We start from the raw sequence: 20,667 nt of genomic DNA, 5'->3' as shown, positions 1-20,667 counted from the left end.
CCGTCCTGCAGCGGGCTGAGCGGGGAGGAGGCTGCTGCGGGCGCGTTGTGCCTGTGCTGCTTCCTGCTCCCACTGTCTGCCCCTCGCTTGGCAAAGACTTCCTATATTTCACAGAAATAATAAAACCGAGTGTTCGAAAAACAAAGGCCTGTCCTGGCTGTTGGGTTCTCACTGAGTCAGGATGCTCCTTAAATCTCAAGGTTTGGAATAGTCCTTGCAGACATCCCCACGCAAGCCCTGACCCAGGAGCATTCCGCCCAGGGGCACGGCTGCGTCCTGAGCTGCTCTGCATTGCCTTCATCAGCAAATGGAACCTTTCTGGTGCGGTGAGCCCTTACCCCAGGCAGCAGGATCAGGATGTTCCTTTTTCAGTGCTCACCATCCTTGGGATTTGGGTTGGTTTTCTGCATTTTTTCCTCTTTGTTTTTTCCTCTGTGTGTGGGTAAGCCAGGTTCCCTGGGTGCCCCAGAGCAGCCCCAGCTGCCACAGCGCCTGCTGGGCTCAGCTTCAGGCAAACAGGAGCAGTTTTAGGCCATCGTGAGTACTTTTTCATTGCGAAATTCAGTGTGCAGAACAGAACGTTGTTGTGCTGTGACATTTATGAAAAAGCAGCAAGAGAAACGCCGTGTTTACTTTCCAAACTAGGCATTTATTTTATAACAGTGTTGTAGCTCAATATGTATTATTTTTTTTCCCCTTGGCTGAGTTTTGTGAACTCTAAGTAAACAGGAGCCTGTTAGTCAGCTGGCTACTTAATTGGCTGAGGGTGTTTTTGTGTAGGGAACTGGAAGCCCTGCTTGGAGCCGGGCTGCCCAGCTGTCCTCGGAGCCGCCCTGCCTCACCCCGGGCACCGCACATCCGCCACGGCCCGACGTCACCGACCACAAATCCTCTTCCTCTTCTATATATTTATATCTACGCATGTATAGTATGGATGTTTCTCATTATATGTGGTGAGAGAAGGGAAGTTTTATATTATTTACATCCACTTCTGGGAAGGGAAAGGGCTGGGCAGACGGGTGGTGGTGTGTCGGGTGGGCAGCCCCGGTGCTGCTGCAGTAACCCCCTCCCCCCCCGCACCCAGCACGGATCCCGGTGCCCCTCTTCCCCCCCGGTGCTCAGTGGCAGCCGCAGGACTTCACCACCATGTTGCGGTGCTTCTTGAGGATCACGTTGTTGTTGCTGTCGTAGTAGAGGACGGAGGTGGCACTGAGCTTGGTGGGCGCGCAGCACGCCTTGGGCACGGCCTCGGGCTTCATCAGGTGCACCTGAGGGGCAGAGGGGTTGTGGGCATGGGAGAAGCCTCAAAGCACCCTGGTTCTTAACCTGGAGAAGCCTGGGTGAATGGGGGATTATTTCCAGCCTTTTGTAAAAATATTTATTCTAAACCCTTGGCAGTCCTCTCTGCAGTCAGTTTATATTGGATCTGGGCGGCCCTTCGTTCATTTGAGTCCCTGGACCCAGAGCTGAGCCCTGGCACCGTGAGCTTTGCAGGCAGCTCCCCCCGGCCTCACCCCACATGTGAGCCATGTGCCAGCACGGCTCTCCCAGCTCGGAAGTCCGGCGCTGTGCTGCCCAACGCTGCCATTTGCAGCTCCCAGTGCCAGGTGATTCACGTCCGTGCTGGGAAGAGCCCTGGGCCGGGGCTGAGGGTGGGTGCCCACAGCGGGGGGGGGGCTCAGGCAGCTTCATTAATGCGAAAACTAAACCCTGCCAGGAGACACCTTCAAAGGCTCAGCCAAGGACTCGGCGCTCCCTGTAATTAACTGCGAGCACCGGAGTCGGTGTGACTCCACCATTGGGAAATCAAGCACTCACAGGTCAGGAAATTCCAGAAATTAAAGCATGGGTTGCGATGTGGAGTGGATTTGGGAAAACGGGCAGCGAAGCCTTCCTGCTCGGAATATGCTGAGCCCAGCGCTTGGGCTCCGCTGGGCCTCGGGGGGCAGCCTCTGCACATGGGGACAAGGAGGGGACCGGCACCAGAACCCCCCAGCAGTGCCAGCACTGACCAGGGACTGCAGGATGGCGTGGTTGGTGGCGTTCATGCAGGAGTCCAGCGGGAAGGCGCACTCCCCCTCGCAGTAGTAGGCTGAGTAGCCCTGGGGGGCGATCACCCAGTCCTGCAAGGAGAAGACGTTGCACTGGGGCACTGCTTGCTCCTCCATTCCTGCTCCCCCCCACCTCCTCCCCAGCTTTGTTCTGAAGTTTGGGGTCACCAAAACTCCTGCGAGTGGCCGGGAGCTGTGGCTCTGTGGGGGGATCGGGACCGTACCAACCAGCCCAGGTCCTGGAAGCTGACATAGAGCTCGTGCCTCCGGCAGACCTGCCGCCCATCTGCAGAGTGGACATCATCTGTGGAGAGAGGGAGGCAGCGTCAGCCCGGGGTTGGGGCTGTACTGTGGTTCACAGGAGGCACACGGAGCCTCCTGGGTGCAGGCAGGGCTGCGCTCCCAGCCTGGAGGAGCAATATGGGAACGGGCAGCAGAGCCTCGCGCTCCCTGCACAGCCCGGGCTGCTCCGCAGGGCTCTTACCAAAGATTCCTGGCAGCCTGTTGGAGTGTGGGAGGTCGTTGCTCTTCTTGGGCTGCCTCCTGCGCGGTGCTTTGGCCGCTCGCGTGGCTCGCACGGGGCTGGCGCTCGCCCGGAAGAAAGTCACCATGAAGGGCTGCTTGGAGCGGGGCCCACGGCGGCCCAACAGCCCCACTGAGCCCGGCTCCACGCTGAGCCCTGCAGGGACAGAGCGGGGCACAGATGCGGGCAGGTCCTGCAGGCCGGCACCGTGCAGCATCCTCAGCTCCGCACGCAGCGCTCGAAGGGCGCCCACGCGGTGCAGCCGCATCCTGCAGTGCTGCCCACCCCGCAGACGGGAGCTGCACGCTGCAGAGCTGCGGCACTGAGGGTGTTTCTGGGGTTCAGGACCCGACGCTGCAGTGGTTCTTACCATTGTCTGTCTCCACGTAGAGCCGCAGGCCCAGGTTGTGCTTGCGTTCCACCAGCCAGTGGCTGCTGGCGGCTGTGACGTCGAACACCAGCCAGCCCTCGGTGCTGGCATGCAGCTGCTGGGCGTCCAGCAGGAACAGGTTGGACTCCCTGCAGATGGGCACAGTGGTGAGTAACACCCTGAGGCTCCTCCATCCCACAGCCATTCGTGGAAATGACTCCTGTGCCCGTGCCCATACAGGCCCCGGTGCTGTGAGGTCAGGACAGCGCCTGTGGCTGTGTGAAGGTGGCACCCTGGCAGCTGCCCTGGGAAAAGCACAGCTCCCTCCTAACACCGTGTGTGTCACTGCCTGGGGACGCTGTGGAGCAGCATTTGGCACGGGGTGAGAAAGGTGAAGGGCAGAGGTGGTGCTCGACAGTGGCCCCAAACCCACTGCAGTCTTGGTCCCTGTCTCTATCCCAGTTCCCAATCCTGTCCCGTATCTCAGCCTCCATCCCTGTCCCGGTGCCTCATCCTACCCCACTCCTCATCCCCATCATGGTCCCCATTCTGGTCCCCATCCCAGTTCTCATCCCTATGCCTACCCCTGTCCCGCTCTCCATCCCTATCCCATCCCATCCTCCATCCCCACCCTCATCCCTCACCAGCCTCCTTCCCCACCCATCCCATGGCTGTCACCTGTTGGCGCGCTCGGCGGCGATCTCGTAGATGCTGACATGCAGGGTGCTGTTGCCGTGCCGGCTGACGCCCCGCGCTTTGTAGATGCGGAACTCGGCGGCCGTCACCGACTCCCCTGCGGGCACCTGAGCCAGGTCGAAGCGGAACTCCTTCCAGTAGGGCTTTGGGGAGGAGGTGTCCCGGTCCTGCTCCACTGCGGGGCATGGGGGTCAGGGACCGCCCCCAGGGCTGACCCCGCTCCCCCCATGTGGGAAGAAGCCCCGCCGTTCCCGTGCCCTGAGCCCGGCGCCTGCCTGCCCTGTGCTGACGGCACACGGGACGGAGGGAGCGAGGCGAGGGCAGGCAGGCGCCCGGTCGGTGCTATGCGCCAACAACCCCTTTCCTTCCATTGAAAGTCTGCTTTCTGCAGAAATCGGTGCCTTTTGGTAAAGGAAGCTTCTTTTTAAACCCATAAAGGAAAGCACAGAGTGCTGCTTTGCGGCAGGGCGTCCCCACCGGCTCACTAATGTGTAATTATTTTCTTCAAATTGTTCTTTAAAAGTATTCCAGCCTGCCGTGTCTGAACATAATTAAGGTGATTAACGCTCTTCCTGCTTTAAACATAAATGAAATGTCACAAATCTCAGCTTCTGCCTACTTTAAAAGACCCAAACACACAAAATCGTGAATAAATAATCAAACACCCTCAGATGCCATTTTAAGCCATTCCCAGTGGGGCACACTCCTGATTTCACACACCCCAGTGTTTTCCTGCCCATCTGCACACATGCAGCTCGGCGCACCTCTCCGAACCGAGTGCCGAGATGCTCACTATGTATCCACAGGTCTTTTTTTTCCTCTCTTTTCCTTTTTTTTCCCTCTGAACCCAACGCCGCGTTCCTCCAGCCCTGGGGTTCACCACAGGGCTGTTTTATATAAAGCTCAGGGCTGGCGGCCGGGCGGATGCGGAGCCGCTTCCTGCAGGCGCTGAGCAGCCACTGCAGGCGGGGGGACGCCGGGACCCCTGTGCTGCCCGGGCGGGCGCTGGGGCTGAGCCCCGGGAGCTGCAGTGGCTCAGAAGCCCTTTTCTGCACGGTTCTGTTCGCCCTGCTGTGCCAACCGCTCAGCCCTGCCAGAGCCCTCAGCGCTCCTGCAAAAAGCCCCACACCACAACTGAGCAGCCTCCCTGCAGCCAGCGAGCAGCCACAGCACCGTGCCAAGGCAGGGGACGAGCGCAGGGACAGCCAGCACAGAGCAGCATCTCTGTGCATCCTTCAGGCACGGGCTGAGCTGAGCTCACAGCGCGGCGGTGTTGAGGTTCTGTGCCCCATCTCCGCGCCTCTCTGCAGCTGTTGGAGCGGCTCTGCCTCCCCCCCTTGGACCCAGCTATTGATCGGGGCGGTGTTGACTCAGCACCACCACCCCACAATTAGCTGTGGGCGGGTGATCCGGGCTGCGGGCGAGGCACTAAAAACACCCAGCCCAGCTCCTCTGCTCTCCTTGCCCCCTCCTTCTGCACTGTCCCACCCCCGGGCTGCCGTGTCCCTCCCCAGCCGCCAATGTCACATCCTCCATCCCAAATCATGGTAGCACCACACATACCTTACGTCATGGCATTGGGCCATGCGGCCCCAGCTCTGGTGCCCCCAGGCCCTACACTTCTTCTCCCCCCCCATTTTATTTTTAGCTGCACTTCATTGCACACATTCTGTGCGCTGCTTCTATAAACGCACATCAGTGGTAATTACAGGTCCTGGCTGCACCGAGCGGCCCCTGCGACCATTTCAGGCACTAAATTAAAAGGAAATGCCAGGATATTCGACCACATCAAGCACGCTGAATGCTAAAATAGGTCTAAAGGAGGTGCAGGGAAGATGCTCCTTCACTTGCAGGAGGGAAAAAAATAAACTCCAGAGCTTTCCAAAGCCAGGGGAGACAGAGGAGCACTCCCAGGCACAGCGAATGCCGCTGAGCCTCCATTGGGCTCCCGCTCCTTCCCATGAACAATTCTTCCTAAAAGAACACAAAGGCCCCCTCACCTCAGGATAAAAGCACTCCCCTGGCTGCAGGCTTAGTGGCTGTGCCCCCTCCCCAGCGTTCTTGCACAGCACCCCGTCGTCACCCATTGGAAGAGGACAGGTGGAGCCCCTGGCACCAAAGCCAACCCGAGTGCCAAAGGCGGCCCAGAGCTGCTGGTGCCACGGCTGCACCCAGCTCAGCTCTGCCCGGCACGTGGGGCTCCATCACAGCCCGGAGCGGCGCTGTGCCCACCTTGTCCCCACACGGGGAGCAGCACAGCGCCCTACGGAGCACCGCCGTCCGCATTTGCACATCCCATAAGGGTAATGGCACAGCCAATTATGCATGCAAATGAAAGTTAGCCTTCTCCCACTAAAAAATTTATTTAATTAAAATGAAGGGGCTGGAGAAGCTGCAGAATTCAAAGCCATTCAAATTGAAGGCTGAAGTTGTGCTCATCAGCTCTCTGCATGGGATCCGGGCGGCCCCACTTCCCATCCCACCCAAATCGGTCGCGGTTACAGCACGATTTGGTGTTCATGTGCCGAGCGCTGAGCAGAGCGAGGGGCGCACGTCCCAGCACCCATCCGCACTGTCCTGGCTGCCCCATCCTGCAGGCACAGCAAGGGGGCTGTCCTGTGGGGCTTCCTGACCTCTGTGCAGCCCAACACTGCAGGGGGATGCAGGGAAGGATGGAGAGGACTTGGCAGACACCTCAGTAGCCCTACCTGCTGAGAGCTGCCAGCCCCGCGCCAGCCTTTGTTCCCCATTGCTCCCAGCATCGCCTGCATGGCCCCACCCGCGTCCTGAAGCACTGATCCCACTGCACACCGTGGTGCGGCCAAAGCCCGGACTCTGCTCCGCGGCTGGATACCCGACAACTCCCTCCGTCTTTGCACGGGAGCACCCCAAAAACCTCGTGCTTGGCCACAACGGGCAGAGGGGGGTACGCGAACAGCCTAAAGCAAAGAGCAGAGACAGGAAAAGCTGAGTACGCGTTCAGGATGCCAGCGGACCCCGGTGGGTGCCGGCTGGTGCTCTGCTGCATCGCCGCTCTCAGGTCTGGGAATGGGATGGAGCCGGAGCTCAGCAACCAGCCCGACGGGATTCCAGCAATAATGAGCGACCGGGAGGGTTTTATTCCGAGCCGTGATTCAGCGGTGTCCCACCGCAGGTAATTGGTGCAGTTCGCTGCTGGAAGGGGGAGAGCAGCGCCCGCCCTCCCCGCCCGACTGCTTCGTGCTCAACACCGCAACGGGGTGGGCGATGCGGCCCCGTCCTGCGGGGTTTGCTGCTCCCGCCGTTGTGCGGTGATGGAGATCGTACTCGGGGGCCGGAGAGCTCAACTCGCTGCAGCTGACGGTACAGCAGGGCTGGAGGCAGCGGGGAACGAGCGACCCCAAGCCACGCTCCGCGCACCGCTTTTCCCCACCACTTTCCCCTTCGCCATCGCCGCTTTCTCACGGGAGCGCCCAGGTCTCAGCCCCGCGCCCCTCTCCGCCCTCCTCCCGCCGTTCCGAAGCCCGACTTGGGGCGAAAAGGGGTATTTCCGAGCGGGGACGCGCTGGGAAAGCGCCCGGGATGATGGACGCCGGCAGCCGTCGGGGCAAAAACTTCGGTCAGGGGTCGGTTCTACCCGCGACGGCCTCTCCGTACCGGTCCCCCCCCCCCCCCCCGCGGCCCCCGGCGCCGCACTCACCCATGTTCACGAGGCTGACCACGGTGTCGGCGTGGCTGACCACGCTGCCCGGCGGAGGGCTCTGGGTGCTGAGCCCGGTGAGCACCGGACGCGACACCGCCTCCTCCTCCTCCTCCTCTTCTCCGGCCACGGCGTGGTACAGATCGAGCATGAAGAGCGGAGCGGCGGCGGCGGGGGCGCGGGAGGCGGCGGGGGCGCGCGGTCGGGGCCGCCCCGGCAGCCCCAGCACGGCCAGGATCTCGCGCTGCACGTCCCGCCGCTCCCCGCCGCTCAGCCGCCGCTGCGCGAACCCCGCGGGGAGGCGGCGGCGGAGGACGCTGCCGCTGCCCCACTGACACAGCACCGCCGCCGCGCACAGCAGGGCCACCGCGCTCAGCCGCCCCCCGCGCCCCGACCCCATGGCACCGCCGCCCCGACCCCCCCCGCCTGGTGCGGAGCGGTGCGGAACGGCCCCCGCGCGGCGTCGGACCCGGGAGAGGGAAAGGGACGGGCCCGGCGGCGGCACCGCCCCGGCCACGGTGCTCCACGCCCGGCACGGAGCGCAGCCGTCCTCCCACGGACACCCGAATCCATGGCCGCCTGACCCCGCGGACGTACGCCCCTATGGGCACCCAAACCAACGAACGCTTACCCCCGTGGGTACCCGAACCCGCATGTACCTCTATGGGCACCCAAACCCGCAGATATCTGCCCCTGTGGGCACCCAACACGATGGACGTCTAACCTCACAGAACTCAAACCGACGGGCATCCAACCCTACTCAGACCCACAGACACCCAGCCTCGATGGTCCTCTCACTCGCTCCCCCCCCCAGACACCCCTGCCGTGGGCACTTCTCCCGTGCACCTGCCCGCACAGACGGACCTCGCCTGCCTCCCACGGGCACCCAGCCCCCCACCCCTCAGCTGCTCTCAGTCCCCGCACCGCTGCGATCCACGCGAGAACCTCCTGCCGCACTCCCTGCACGGGGGTTGTGCAGGGCTGCCCTGCTGGGGCTCGGGGAGCGCGGGACGAACGCCTGCAACGCGGAACACCAACACTTGGGAGGAAGGTAGGAGGCAAGATTGTTTATTACCGCAAGCAATCGTAATACAAAAATGTGTCTGTTTTCTTTTTTTAAACAATTCATTGGTAGAGCTTCAGGGTTTTTTTGCCTCAATTTAAACCAATTGAGAGAATCACACAGCAACACGGTCAGAGCCGGAGAGGAACACCATTCAATAAATACAGGGGCTCCGCAGAGCCCACTCCCCGCAGCCCCCGGCCACTCAGTTCGGTGCCATTACGAAGGGCGCACAGAAGCCGGGCAGGACGTGCAGCGATGTGCTGGTGAGACTCGTTTCAAGGACAAGCAGCTGTGCGCGAAAGTCCAGATTTCTCCTAGGAGCAGAGGTCGCCCGGTTGGAAGTGGGATGGCCGGAGAAGTAATAAATAGGAAAGAAAGGAGGTGCGGGCGAAGGCGCCGGGTCGGTCTCTGAGGTCATCACAGCAGAAGAATCCTCCAACCTGCAGAACCCGCCGCCGCCGTGGGACGTGAGGGATCCCAACCCGCAGCGGCCCCGAGCCCCCAGCGCTCCTTACAGCCCAGAGGCGCTCAGCCGTCGCTCAGCACAGCGGCTGCAAGGGGCCGCCGCAACCCGTGCTGCGTGCAAATCCCATCCCAGAGCCCGGGTAAAATCGCATCGCTTAAAAAAAAGAACGCGTGGAAACAGAAGCCCCCAGAAGTCCCCACACCTCACGTGTCTCCGCCTGAGGTATTGGTTTACAAAAAGAGTTCCTTGAACACTGTAGGATTCAGGTCTTTGCTTTTAAATATAATTTACCTTGCTGAGACAGCAAGTTAAGTTTATAAAGATGCATTTAGGAAACAATCCTAAAAGACAGCGCAGGTCCGCCCCCTGCACCGCGCAGAGATCCTGTTCAAACCTCCGCGTTTTGTACACTTTCACATCTTGACCTTTTTTGTTTCCTTTTTTTCTCTTTTTCTCTCCCACGTCTCCGTTTTCCGCCCCTCTCCGGACTGCGGGCACCGAGAGGCAACGTTTTGTTTTTGTTTTTTTGATTTTATCTACATAAATATTCACATGAAAATCGTAACTTACAAAAAAGAAAAAAGAAAAAACAAAAAAACAAAACAAAACAAAAAAAAACAACAGAAAAAAAAAACAACCAAGTAAGGCAGCTCCATAACACGACTTTCTTTTACACTTTTAACAATATAGCTTCTCCCATTTAGAATAAATATACATCCAATGTATGAGCGGGGTTAAAAATCGGACGCGGTGAGGCTCGCGTGGCCGGAGGGCGCGGGTGCAGCATTATCTCTTGGGGCCCGGCGTTCTGGGGGTGGCAGTGCTCGTCTTCTTGGACATGGTGGGGATTTTGGAAGGCTTTGCGCCGCGGCGGGAGCCGGCCGCGCTGCTCTCCGAGGTGTCGGAGCACGCAGACTGCGTCTCCAGCAGGTCGAAGTCCGACGCGTCGCTGCCCCGGCGGCTGCTGGCTCTGCTGCCCGCGCGGCTGCCGGCGCGGCTGGTGGGGCGGCTGGCGGCTTTCTTGGGGTCTGCGGGGAGCGTGGAGCCCTCAAGCGGCCGCACGCAGCCGAGCCCGCAGCTCCCGGCTCTGCCCGCCGCCCCGCTCCCCCCCGGCCCCGGTCGGTCCCCGCCCCGCTTACCTGCCCGGCCGCTTTTGGCCCCCGAGGAGACGGGCGAGGAGCTGTTGCTGGTGTCCCCAACCAGCGAGGTGCGGCTGGAGTGGAAGGTGGGACGCTTCAGTTTGCTGCCCGCTCCCGGCGTCACCTGCAGGAGGGACGGCAGCGCTGAGCAGCGCGGCACAGAGCGCAGCGCGACGCGGTGCCCGGCCGGCATCCATCTTAACGGCCAGGGGGAGCACGAGGTGGCATTTTGGCAGCGGTGAAAAAAAGGCGTAACATAAAAACAAAGCGGGGCCTGAAATGACTGACAGCACTGCGGGCTGAAACAAAGCAAAGCTGCTCCCATGGGACAACGGCAGCACCTGGCCAGCAAAGAGAAGTGCAAAATTTTGGGCTCCACACCCCAGCATCCCACTGCAGGGATGCACTGCAGCTCTGTGAGCTCAGAGCCGACCCACGGCCAGGCAGGGCGGACAGAAGGACCAAATGGGCGCTGAGGGCAATGGCCAGCTGCTCTGGGCACGAGGCTGTGCCACACACAGGTGCTTCCCGTGACCTTTAAGATGCTGCAAAGGAAGATGGGGAAGCAGCACAACCCGCAGCGTCGCTCCCACTGCTGCAGAGGAAAGCGAGGGGAGGAGGCACAGCCCGGCCCCAGCCCAGGACAGCGGCTCCAGTTTCTGGAATGAAGCAAAGCTCATCCTGGGGAGTGCTGGGCACAGCACACGGACAGCCCCAGCCTCTCGTGCTGCTGTCCTGCACCCCACAGTGTGGCTCAGAGCAACGTGAGGCCCCACTGTGTGATCTTTGGGATCTCCCGAAACTGGAGCCAGGGTGGGGTAGGCAGGAGGAGGGGAGCCAAGCAGCGGGCTCTCCTTCCGCCCCAGCAGGAATTCAGATCCGTTATGGTGTGATTGTGAAGGTACCGTTCCCACTGCAGAGACCTCGATTCTCATCCTTGATCAGAAACAAGCTCAGCAGCAAGCAGGCAGCGCAGGGCAACGCACAAAGTGCTCCCGACCTTCTGCTGATCTCAAAGACAGCCTGATCTGCTCGAGAGCACTTCCAGCCACCACCAAGTTATGCTGCTCCCCTCAGCGAATCACCCTCTCCCCCCGCGCTCCTCATCCACACAGTGAAGCCCCAGGGAGGAGCTGCATCCGATGGAACGAAGCCGCCCCGCAGCGCAGACCCCACGTGTGTGCATCGGAGCAAAGTGGTTCCCATGCATGTGCTGTAGCTGATTTTCACGTCCGAACTCGGCCGTCTGAATGCCAATCACCGCCTCTTTGGGATGCTCCAAAGCTCTGAGAGAATCTTTTCTTTTTTAAGGGCACACAGTAAACGCTCAATCCTTTGGTTTGCAATCAGAGAAAGGCGTGCTGTGAGCATTATCCCGAGGCTGGCGCTTGGTTTGGTCCGAGTCAGGAACCCATGAAAAATGCTACCAGCCAGCAGTGCTTGCAAGCGCTGCGCTACCGGAGGGAAGCCGGGAGCTCCGCCTGCAACAACGGGTCCTGGGGCTGCGGGAGAGGACCCTACCTCAGAGCTGGGGAGCTGGAGGTCGGGGTAATCAGATCCCCGCAGCGGGGAGCCCGCTTTACTGTTTATCAACCAGGGTTTGTCATAACATCGAGAGAAGTGATGAGGAGTCTGTGGAATGGAAAACCCAGAGAGGGGGGAGAGGCGGGAGTGAGTGAAAAAAAAAAAGATGAAACAGAAAAGTAAACTAGAATGAGAGGAAAAGAGAACTAAAATGAAATGAGAACCGAACAGGAAATAAATAACAATAATGAAAAAATCAACGAACGGGCGATGGAATGAAACATGGCAGATGAGGTGGGGGGAGCGGGCGCCCCTCTCCCCAGGCTGCGGCACAGCTCCACCGCCGCGGACGGGCGCCGTCCCACCCAGGGCTGAGCTGCAGGCCGCCCCACGCACCCCTCCCACGACCTTCCTCCTCCTGGCGCTGCAGCGTCTGTCTCACGGAACGCGCTGCCACAGGAAGGCCCTCCCCCCGGCCCTACCTTGGCTCCGCTGGCCGGGGTTGCGGGAGACGACGGCATCGAGGCGCAGCTGTGGTTGCTCTGGCTGGCGCTGGAGCTGGAGCGCGTTGGGGACGCCGCCCGGGAGGACGGTTTGGACCTGCGGCCCCGCGAGCGGAACGGCGTCATGCCCTGTGAGGCGCCCTCCGGCAGGATGAACTTCTCCCGGAGCTCGAGGTTGGTCCGTCCTCGTGCTGGAAGGGACACGGAGAGGAGAGCTGAGCGAGGCGGCACCGTGCCCGCGATCGGGGACGTCATCCATGCCCTCAGTGCTGCTCCGGTCTCCTGCCCACCCATCTCACGACGTGGATTATCTCTCTGAGAATTCATCTGCTTAAAAGCTGCCCGAGTTCCACAAATCCAAAGTGCCTGCATTGCTGTTCTCTGGTTTCTTGGGGAAATCATGTCAGAATGGCCTTTAAACGTGGCACATTACAACAGTGGCTATTGCTCAAAGTGGCTTAAGAACAGCTTTGAAAGGCTGTGGTTCTGCTCTTGGCTGTGGGCAGCTCTTCACCGATTTTGGGGGGCAGGTGAAAGTGGGAAGCTAAAGGCCAACGTCAACATTTCAGTCCAAACGTCACCAAGAGTTGGAGGGTCTCCCTCTGAGCGAGGGGCAGCCCCACAGGGAGGTCGGTGGGCTCCCAGCACCAGGCAGCTCCAGCGTGAGGCCACGCACTGAGTCACTGGAGCAGAAAGCCAAAGGAGCAGTTGTAGAACAGAAGGATGCTGACACATCCCGTGGGTGGAAATAACTTTGGTGTCAGTGCTTCCCCGTTAGGAACTTGGCCAAATGCTGAGCTCTGCCCCAGCGCTGCCAATTCTCACTATTTTAAGTCCAGTCATTTGCTTTGGACCCATTTCCCCCGGTTCTGTGGATAACCCAGACCCGCTCCCAGAGCACCTGGTGCCACCCGGCCACCGAGTCCCCACACCGCTGTCACGGAGGTAAGGCAGGCAGCTGCTCAACCCGGGATCGCTTTACCTCTGCAGGGGTCATTCTTCACTAGGAACTCATCCAGGGCCATCCAGCCTCCGCCGACGCGGACCATGACGGTGCTGCGCAGGATCCGGACCAGCCGCAGCTGCTGGGAATCACCGAACTGCAGAGCAGAGAAACGGGGATCAGCCACAGGACGCGCTGCGGGCTCCCTCCCTCTGCGGGCTGCACCAGAGCCGGGCTGCCAGAAACCATCTATGCTTCCAGGCGCACAAAGCGGGCGCTGAGCACCGAGCGGCTCTCCACTCACGCTCCTCTCAAACAAATGCACACCAGCACCAATTTGCAGGAGTTTTTCAGCCGCCTGCCATTAAGACGATGCAGCTACCAAAATCCTTTAGTTTTAAAGAAGTAAACGAGGGTTTGGAATTTGGCCCTTAGGTGAATTTTTGCAGCCAGAATCGCGGGTTTTCTTTTTGGTTCCGAAGGAAACAGGTTGTCAATGCACTGATGCTGCTGGTGCAGCCCACGTGGAAAAGAGGGCAGGGCAGGTTGGTGAACCAGCAAAGCAGCGCTGTGCCACCGCCGAGTGAGAAACCTCCCCAGTGTGAAGGCAGGGACACCCAGAGCCTCAGCCTTGGCCCCAGCAGCAGAAAAAGCCCCGCTGCCACCACCCCGCCAGGATTTCAGCGAGCGCAGTGATGGGAATCCGGGCAGGAATCCCGCAGAAATGGTGATTAGTGATTGCGATGTTCATTAGTGATTTCAAACGCCTTCCGTTTCTCAATCAGTGCCCCCAGCCAGAAGCCCCGGCCCCGAGCCCAGGCTGCATCCTGCACTGCTCTGCCCGTTCCACAAAGCACTGCTCCAAGGGGGGGGGGAAGCACTCTTGGAAAGGGAAACCACCTTCAAAATGAGTGAAAAAAAGGAAAAAAAAAAAAGTAGGAGGATTTTCCCTTGGATGGATAGGAATGCAATAATAAAGAAGAGATAAAATGAAAATCGAGTGCTGCAGGTGGAGGGACAGCAGGGAGCAGCCCCCCGGCCTTCCCCTGGGGGATGGAGTGGAGTCTCCCCAGTTTGGGGTCCCCCAAAACCTGCAGAGAAAGGCAGGGATGGGCGAGTTCTCATTTCCACTGTCACGTCCAGATTATTTTTGAGTAACCACTGGGAAAGTTTCTACAGTCACTGTCTAACACGAAGCCACCCATCCAATTTGGAACGCCAGGCTTTGGGGCACATTTTTGGCAGGGCACCATCCCTCCATAGGGGACGTTCCCTTCTGGGTGAGGGCCATTGGGCACCAGGCAGTGCTTTGTGCTGCTCCATCCCACCGACAGGAGCTGGATGTGAGCCGGCACACCGGCCCCGCTCTGCTCTCACTCCCCACACAGGGACGCAGTGACAGCGGGTTCCTACAAGCCCTGCTCCCACCAGGAGTTACTCAGCAGGTGCAGCAGGATGAGGTTTAGTTATCATTACCTATGGGATTAAACATGTGGACACAGCATTTCCATTCCATGGTGACGGTGACCCGAGCGCAGAGCCTGGTGCAGCCCTCAGTGTCACCCCACGAGTTTGTCCCCCAGCCCACTGACATCCCCAGGGCACTGAGGAAGGAGCGAGGAGACAGAAATCTCTCCCTTTCAGTCAATTCCTGATTTTTCCCATTGATTTTTTCCCCTCTTCCTGCCCAGTTTGTTTTGGACGGTGCTCCTCTGTACCAGGCTCTGTGCAGCGGTGGGACAGGCTCTCCAAGCAGCACTCTACAGATTGCATCCTCCCAAAGGACAAGGCACCATGGACACACGAGCTACAACCACTAACAAGAGGTGAGAGCATCGCAAGGCAAACTGTACCTGGTTGCCGAGGAAGAACTACGGAGGAGAGAAGTGGAGTGAAAAGGGTTGGGGAGCATGAGGGAAGTCGAGAGCGGGAGGAAGGGAAAGAAAAACAAGAAAAACATTTTATGGGATTAACAGTGCAATCATCACCACAACTGTTAACTGCAGGGAGTTAGCAATGGGGGTCTGCTATGGGGCTCTGAGGCAGCGGTGAGCTGTGAGCCCCGAGCGCAGCGCAGGAAACCGGGCAGCTGGCTGCCAGCTCACTGCCGAGCTTCACCTCGGTGAGTAATTTGAAACATAAACACAGGAGTCTGTTACAAAGAGATCCTGTAAGGAAATTATTCTCCTTCTTCAGGAACGAGCTAAGAAAAACACAGGCGTAAGGTACACTCATCCACGAGGAAAACTTCAAGGGCAGCTGCGGGCGGCAGTGAATGCTGCACTTGAGCAGCCGCCCACCCCAGAACACTGCCACCGTTGTGCTCTCCTGCATGGGCACAGCCTGGGCCAGCACTGCCTCCCCAGGGCATACGGCCCCAGGGCACGAGGCCCCTCCTCACCGGGGTCCCTGGAGCTGCCCGTTGGGGTCCCTCCCTGCAGGGAGTGCTGGGGGACGCGGAACCCTCCGCCTTACCCGGTATTTGTTCTCGCCGATCTGCTCCACTTGGAACCTCTTGGCACACTTGCACTGAGCCACTTGCCTGGTGACCTGCACCACAGAAAACGAGGTAAGAAACTGGGATTTTGGTGCCTCCCCTCTAATAGGCTTCTTTTTTTTTTTTTGGATAAAACACAGACCTACGTGGCCAATAGTTGCAAAAACATTGGCCATACGTGGACGCATTACTTTGGCTCAACCCCGGCACGGTCCTTTCTTTCCTCCTCTGTCTCCCTTCTCCTGCCAGCCCGTCCCGATCCGCCCCAAACCATCCCAGTGCTTCACCTCATCCTCAATTTTGTCTGCGTCGGTGGTCGGGCGGTACGCGTCCTTGTTGGGATGGAGAGCAGCCACAAACTCGTAGTAGTCGATGTAACCGTCACCGTCACGGTCAAAGATGTCGGCCACAGCCGTCATCTCCAGCTTCGTGGTGGGGAATTCTGGAAGGAGGAGCAATGAGCAGCCGGGCACAGGGCTGTGCGCAGCCTGCCCTCACGGCCGGGCGGCCGCTCCCTCAGCTGGTTTTGGGCACAGACTCACTGGAGGCCAGGATGCCATCGATGAACTCCTGCCTGGTGATCTTCCCGTCCTGGTCCTTGTCGATGCGCCGGAAGAAATCCATCACACGGGACTTCTTGTGGTTCATCCAGCGCATGTATTTCTTCCGCCAGACATCGAAGTCGAAGTTTGCAAACTCCTTCAGCTGGAAGGAAATCGACAGTCAGCAAGGAAACCCTGAAGGATCCACAGGAGACCCCCGCCTCCCCCACATCCACCCCACGGGGGCCGCGCAGGCCCTCCCAGCACAGCAGGACACACAGCGCAGGGACAGCCACACGTCACCATGGACACGGGGCACAGCGCCGACTACGTGCACACAGACGCACACACACTGCTGGCTGCCCGCCGCCACCTCCGCCTTCAGCCCCTGCCCTCTCCCTGCCCCTGGGAGCACCGCGCCGCGCTCCGGCTGGGTGCAGCCCTCGGCCCTGCAGCGCAACAAACCTCTCGCCCTCCTCCTAACCCCCCCCAAGGGCCCCTCCGGCTGCAGGAGCTCACAGCAAGGTGGCACGATGATTTTGAGCACTTTTTTCTTCTATTTTTTTTTTTTAAAGCATTCCTCGAGTTAAAAGCAACAAAGAGAAAATAAAACATCGATACGCAGAAACTGAACTGACCTACAGAAAAAGCAACAAAAAACAAAAACACTCACTTCTGGGCATAGCTGCTTTGTTAAGCGTAAATGAAAACAAAAATTATATTAGACGATTGGAAAAGATATATACAGTAGCACTAATTAGTTAAGCTGATTACTAGGAATAAAGCAGGGCTGGCTGTCATTACCTCTACAGATACCAACTGCAGGGGTGCAAAGCAGTTCATTAGCGAGCAGTTAATTAAAGAAGGCAGTTTTAAGCCATAACGCTTCAGAAGAGCTTTTTTCCTTTTGGCATTGTGGGGAAAGCAGCAGGGACAGCCCGCAGGACCCGGGCAGCTCAGGAGGTGGCACCGACCGCCCCATGCAGCACCCGTTACCTCCTCCAGTCGGTCCAGGGCATCATTGAGCTTCCGCTGGCGCTCCAGGGCCAGCAGCCAGACCTGCTGCCAGCGGGCTGAGAGCTGGTTGATGCGGGGGTTCTTGGTTTCTGACTGGGAGATGATGGGTATGGCGGGAGGGGCGGCCTGGGTCAAGGATTTTCCTGGGGGAAGGAAAAAGTAGCGAGAGTAAATGCAGCGCCGGGGGTGGTGCTGATGGGCTGAATCTGTGTGCGCTGAGGACGGAGCAGCAAGGAAACACGCGGCGCATTTTGAGCAGCCATGCACAGCCCTGCCGGCTGCTGCCGAGCAGAACCGTGAGCTGCAGCCACGGCCCCACAGCTCTGCAGCCCAACCCCTGCCGGGGGATTCATGGCGGACCCCGGCTTCAAGAACTGGTGTGAAAAGCAACAACAAATCACAGAATTGATGCAGAAAGAAACCGACAACTGACAGCAGGGGCTTCCCAGCACTGTTAAATAAAAAAGAGATAAATGCTCTGCGTGGGCTCTGCAGCCCCGGCAGCGGCATTTCGGAGGTGACCACCTGGACTTCTCCCTGTGAAAGCTCCAGCTGCCTTCCTGACGGCAGTCAGTGCAGGATGCCTCGTTAACTGATAATGAGAGCTAACGAGTTCCTATGTATCTCACTTCCTCCCACCACAGCACGTACTGTTGCTGCGGGACTTGTCAATGAGGGCTCCGTGGGGCGGTTCGGTCGCTTTCCTCTTGTAGGTCTTGGTGACCCGGTCCACGTCTGGCTGTTTCCTTGTCATCTCCTCCATGAAGGACTGTCAGAACACACAAGGGAGAAAGAAGCTTTGCAGTTTTGAGATGTTTTCACCTCCAGCTACAGAGGCTTTGGGCTCTCACTGGGATGTGCCTGGCCATGGGGGACACGGGTGCCCGGAGCAGTGGGGGTTTGCAGGCCAGCTATGGCACAGCTCTGCAAAAGCTCAGCCCAAGTGACAGCCTGAGATGGGCGAGGTGCTACTTTAACTGGGCCGTAAGGAGAAGCCAACGACTCCCCCACGGCACACTATGAATGAAACCCCTCTTGCCCTCACAAGAGTTTGCCCACGGTGCAGGAAAGCTCTTTTGCTCCAGCACTGGGCTCACCTGGTGCTCAGCGATGAGGGCTTTGACCTGATCGATGTTCTGCGGTGTCGGCTCCTGATCCCTCTGGATCAGTGTGGTCTCAGCCCACTGGATCCAGGCCAGGAGCTCCTCCAGAAGCTCTGCATTCGCCACCAGCTCTGAGAGTGCAGCCTCCAACCTCTGCTGGTGCTGCTTGGCCCACGTGAGGACCTGTTGGAGATGCAGAGATGCATCAGCCCCGGATGGGAACAAATGGAGAGGAAAATCAACACTGTGGGCACGCTCTGGGGCTGGGCAGGAGCTCAGGAGAGGACACGAGTGCAGCCTCAAGGGACTCACCTCCTCAAACCTGGCGCGGATGATGGTGATCCAGTGCTTGATGGTGGTGATGCAGTCAGGATGGCAGGCAGACAGAATGACCTCTCCCATTCCCACTGCCGCATTCACATCCACCCTTTTCTCCTCCACTTTCTTCATGAATTCCTGGAAGCAGGGAATGCATGGGCCGGGTGTGAAGGGGCAGCACATGGCAGGGGCACCCAGGTCCAGCTCCTACCCTACACCCAGCTATGACTGCTGCATAAGAACAATTTAACTTCCCCTCGCCCCTCGAAATGCAGGAACTTAATGCCCAAATAGATTATCTTGCAGCATTTTTGCCCACAGATTTTGCTTGGGTTGCTCTAAAAAGAGAAGGCCAAGTGCTGCCCCTCAGTCTTGGCACCCACGCCTCTGGAGTTCCCCATCACCTTGTGCACATCAATGAGGGACTGCAGTGCTTCAGCATCATCAGGAAGCGCTCCCCGAAAGCGCAGGGACTGCTCAGCCTCCGAGAGCCACTCCAGCAGCATGTGCACGGCAGTCCGGAACTCCTCCGCCTGAGGACAGAAGCAGAGGGTCAGCCCCCTCCTTGGGATGTGGCTGGGAGTGGGGGGGACTTTAAAGAAGAAAGGGAGAAGAAGGATCTATCTCTGTGGCCTGGGCTTACCAGCACCAGCAGAAGGGCCCTGCAGCTCCGGGAGCTCTGGCCTGAACCAGCAGCTCCTGCTTCTCCTGGCCCTGTGCTTGGCAGCAGCAGTGCTGCAGAACTTGTTGTTTTTCACTACCAGCATGGCTACCTGAGTGCTGGCCAATTTGGCACCTGGGTAGTTTATTCAGTAAACTGCCTGCTTGACAAAAAATCTACCTAAAGCCTTTTGACCTTTTTTTTTTTTTAAAGCAAAAATTGAGGTCTCTTTTTTCACCCTGGACTTTAGCAAACACAAGCTGGAGCAGCCTCTGATCACTCGCCCATTCCCACCTGCCTGCAGTGCACACCAGCGAAATCTTTTCATCCTTCCTTTTCAAACAAGCCCTTCTTAATGGCTTTTCTTAGGGCAAAAAAGGTAAGCAAATAACCAATGCTGCTCTGCAGTTCTCACTAGCAACAGCTGCAGGGCTCTGCTGTGCTGCTCAGCCAGAAGCCCTGTGTCTGAGCGCAGGGTGCAAACAGCCTTATCCAAGGGAAGGGTTTGTGTCCATCTCCGGGGCACAGCCCCGCAGCGCAGGTAAAGCTCTCCAAGCCCGTTTCCAGCTGCAGCCTCTTGCTCACCTGCTTCAAGGCCTGCTCCAGGCGGCTCTGCTTGGACACCGACAGCTTGCACACCGTGTCCCAGCGGTTGCTCAGCTCCTGCAGCTGTACTTTCACCCACGTGGTGTCATCCCGGCTGTTCTCTATCAGCTCCCGGCCGGAGCGCTTCAGCACCTGCACCGTCCCAGTGCGCTTCCCCAGCTCCTTCTGGAAGACCTGGAGGCCGAGCGGGCAAAAGCCAAACGGCTCAGTGCCAGGGTGCTGAGTGATGGGGGACGAGACCCTGGGCCCTTGGGGAGGACGAGCAGAGCTCCCACCCCCAGCAGGGTGGGCAGATCCCCACCTTGTGAGCGTCCATCAGGTTCATGACCAGGTCCAGGTCGCCGTGGACGGGCTGATCTTCAGCCAGCTGAGGCTCCACCTTGTACAGCCAGTCCACCAAGGCCTGCAGCGCATCCATGAACTGCCCAGAGAACAGGAGGGCTTCTTCCAGCTTGTGCTGCCTGGAAAATAGATGGACCCCGTGAATCCCAAGAACAAACTCATCTTCTTTCACCATGGCCCAGCGAACTCCTCCAGCCTCCAAGAACCATATGAAATCACCATGTGCTGTAGGGTTCAACCTCCCCTCCTCTGCTCACTGCTTTGACAGCAGTCCTTGACAACGCAGCACTGCTGGTACAACACTGGGGCTGGATTTACCTTTCCACAGATTTGCCACACACTGTGTCCCATTTATCCCGGACTTCTCCCAATAAGTTGTCCAGCTTTTGAGTGTCGTCTGGAAGCAAAGCTTTCTCCTTGAGGGCTCTGCCTGTCCTGATAGTGGTGTCGTAGACAGGCTGCTTCCCACCCAGCGTCTTCTGGAACTCCTGAGGACAGAGAGAGAAAACAAAATGGCTTCAGAAAACCCAATCTCACAAAGAAGATACACAGCTCTCACGTGGATCCCCAGCTGCACGTTTGCCACTGCAGTAATAACACGGATGTGCCTCTCCCCAGTTC

At 58.8% G+C, this 20,667-nt stretch overlaps 2 protein-coding genes across 2 annotated transcripts in view; both read right to left on the bottom strand.

Moving 5' to 3' along the window:
* Window positions 1–1,118: 1,118 nt before the first annotated feature.
* On the bottom strand, window positions 1,119–7,719 carry LOC306954870 (bone morphogenetic protein 8B-like; the record flags this gene model as incomplete). Its single annotated transcript, XM_079546067.1, has 7 exons — window positions 1,119–1,268; window positions 2,013–2,123; window positions 2,276–2,355; window positions 2,536–2,730; window positions 2,945–3,093; window positions 3,623–3,815; window positions 7,320–7,719. 7 exons carry the CDS (start codon window positions 7,717–7,719, stop codon window positions 1,119–1,121), a joined length of 1,278 nt encoding a protein of 425 aa, XP_079402193.1.
* Window positions 7,720–9,637: 1,918 nt separating this feature from the next.
* MACF1 (microtubule actin crosslinking factor 1) overlaps window positions 9,638–20,667 on the bottom strand; it is a gene marked incomplete at both ends in the record, with an annotated part of 111,440 nt that continues 100,410 nt past the window's right edge. Inside the window, 15 exons of the mRNA XM_079545964.1 lie at window positions 9,638–9,879; window positions 9,991–10,114; window positions 11,997–12,208; window positions 13,000–13,117; window positions 15,436–15,510; window positions 15,745–15,899; window positions 16,000–16,162; window positions 16,996–17,159; window positions 17,668–17,785; window positions 18,114–18,302; window positions 18,432–18,575; window positions 18,842–18,970; window positions 19,684–19,878; window positions 20,006–20,165; window positions 20,365–20,534. Coding sequence (XP_079402090.1) covers window positions 9,638–9,879; window positions 9,991–10,114; window positions 11,997–12,208; window positions 13,000–13,117; window positions 15,436–15,510; window positions 15,745–15,899; window positions 16,000–16,162; window positions 16,996–17,159; window positions 17,668–17,785; window positions 18,114–18,302; window positions 18,432–18,575; window positions 18,842–18,970; window positions 19,684–19,878; window positions 20,006–20,165; window positions 20,365–20,534 — 2,358 coding nt within the window. The remainder of the gene's footprint in view (window positions 9,880–9,990; window positions 10,115–11,996; window positions 12,209–12,999; window positions 13,118–15,435; window positions 15,511–15,744; window positions 15,900–15,999; window positions 16,163–16,995; window positions 17,160–17,667; window positions 17,786–18,113; window positions 18,303–18,431; window positions 18,576–18,841; window positions 18,971–19,683; window positions 19,879–20,005; window positions 20,166–20,364; window positions 20,535–20,667) is intronic.

The sequence above is a fragment of the Tetrao urogallus genome, assembly GCF_951394365.1.
Source record: "Tetrao urogallus genome assembly, chromosome: 23".
Lineage (NCBI taxonomy): Eukaryota > Metazoa > Chordata > Aves > Galliformes > Phasianidae > Tetrao > Tetrao urogallus.
Note: the sequence above shows the minus strand (reverse complement) of the source record. Positions and strands in the feature narration are given on the sequence as shown.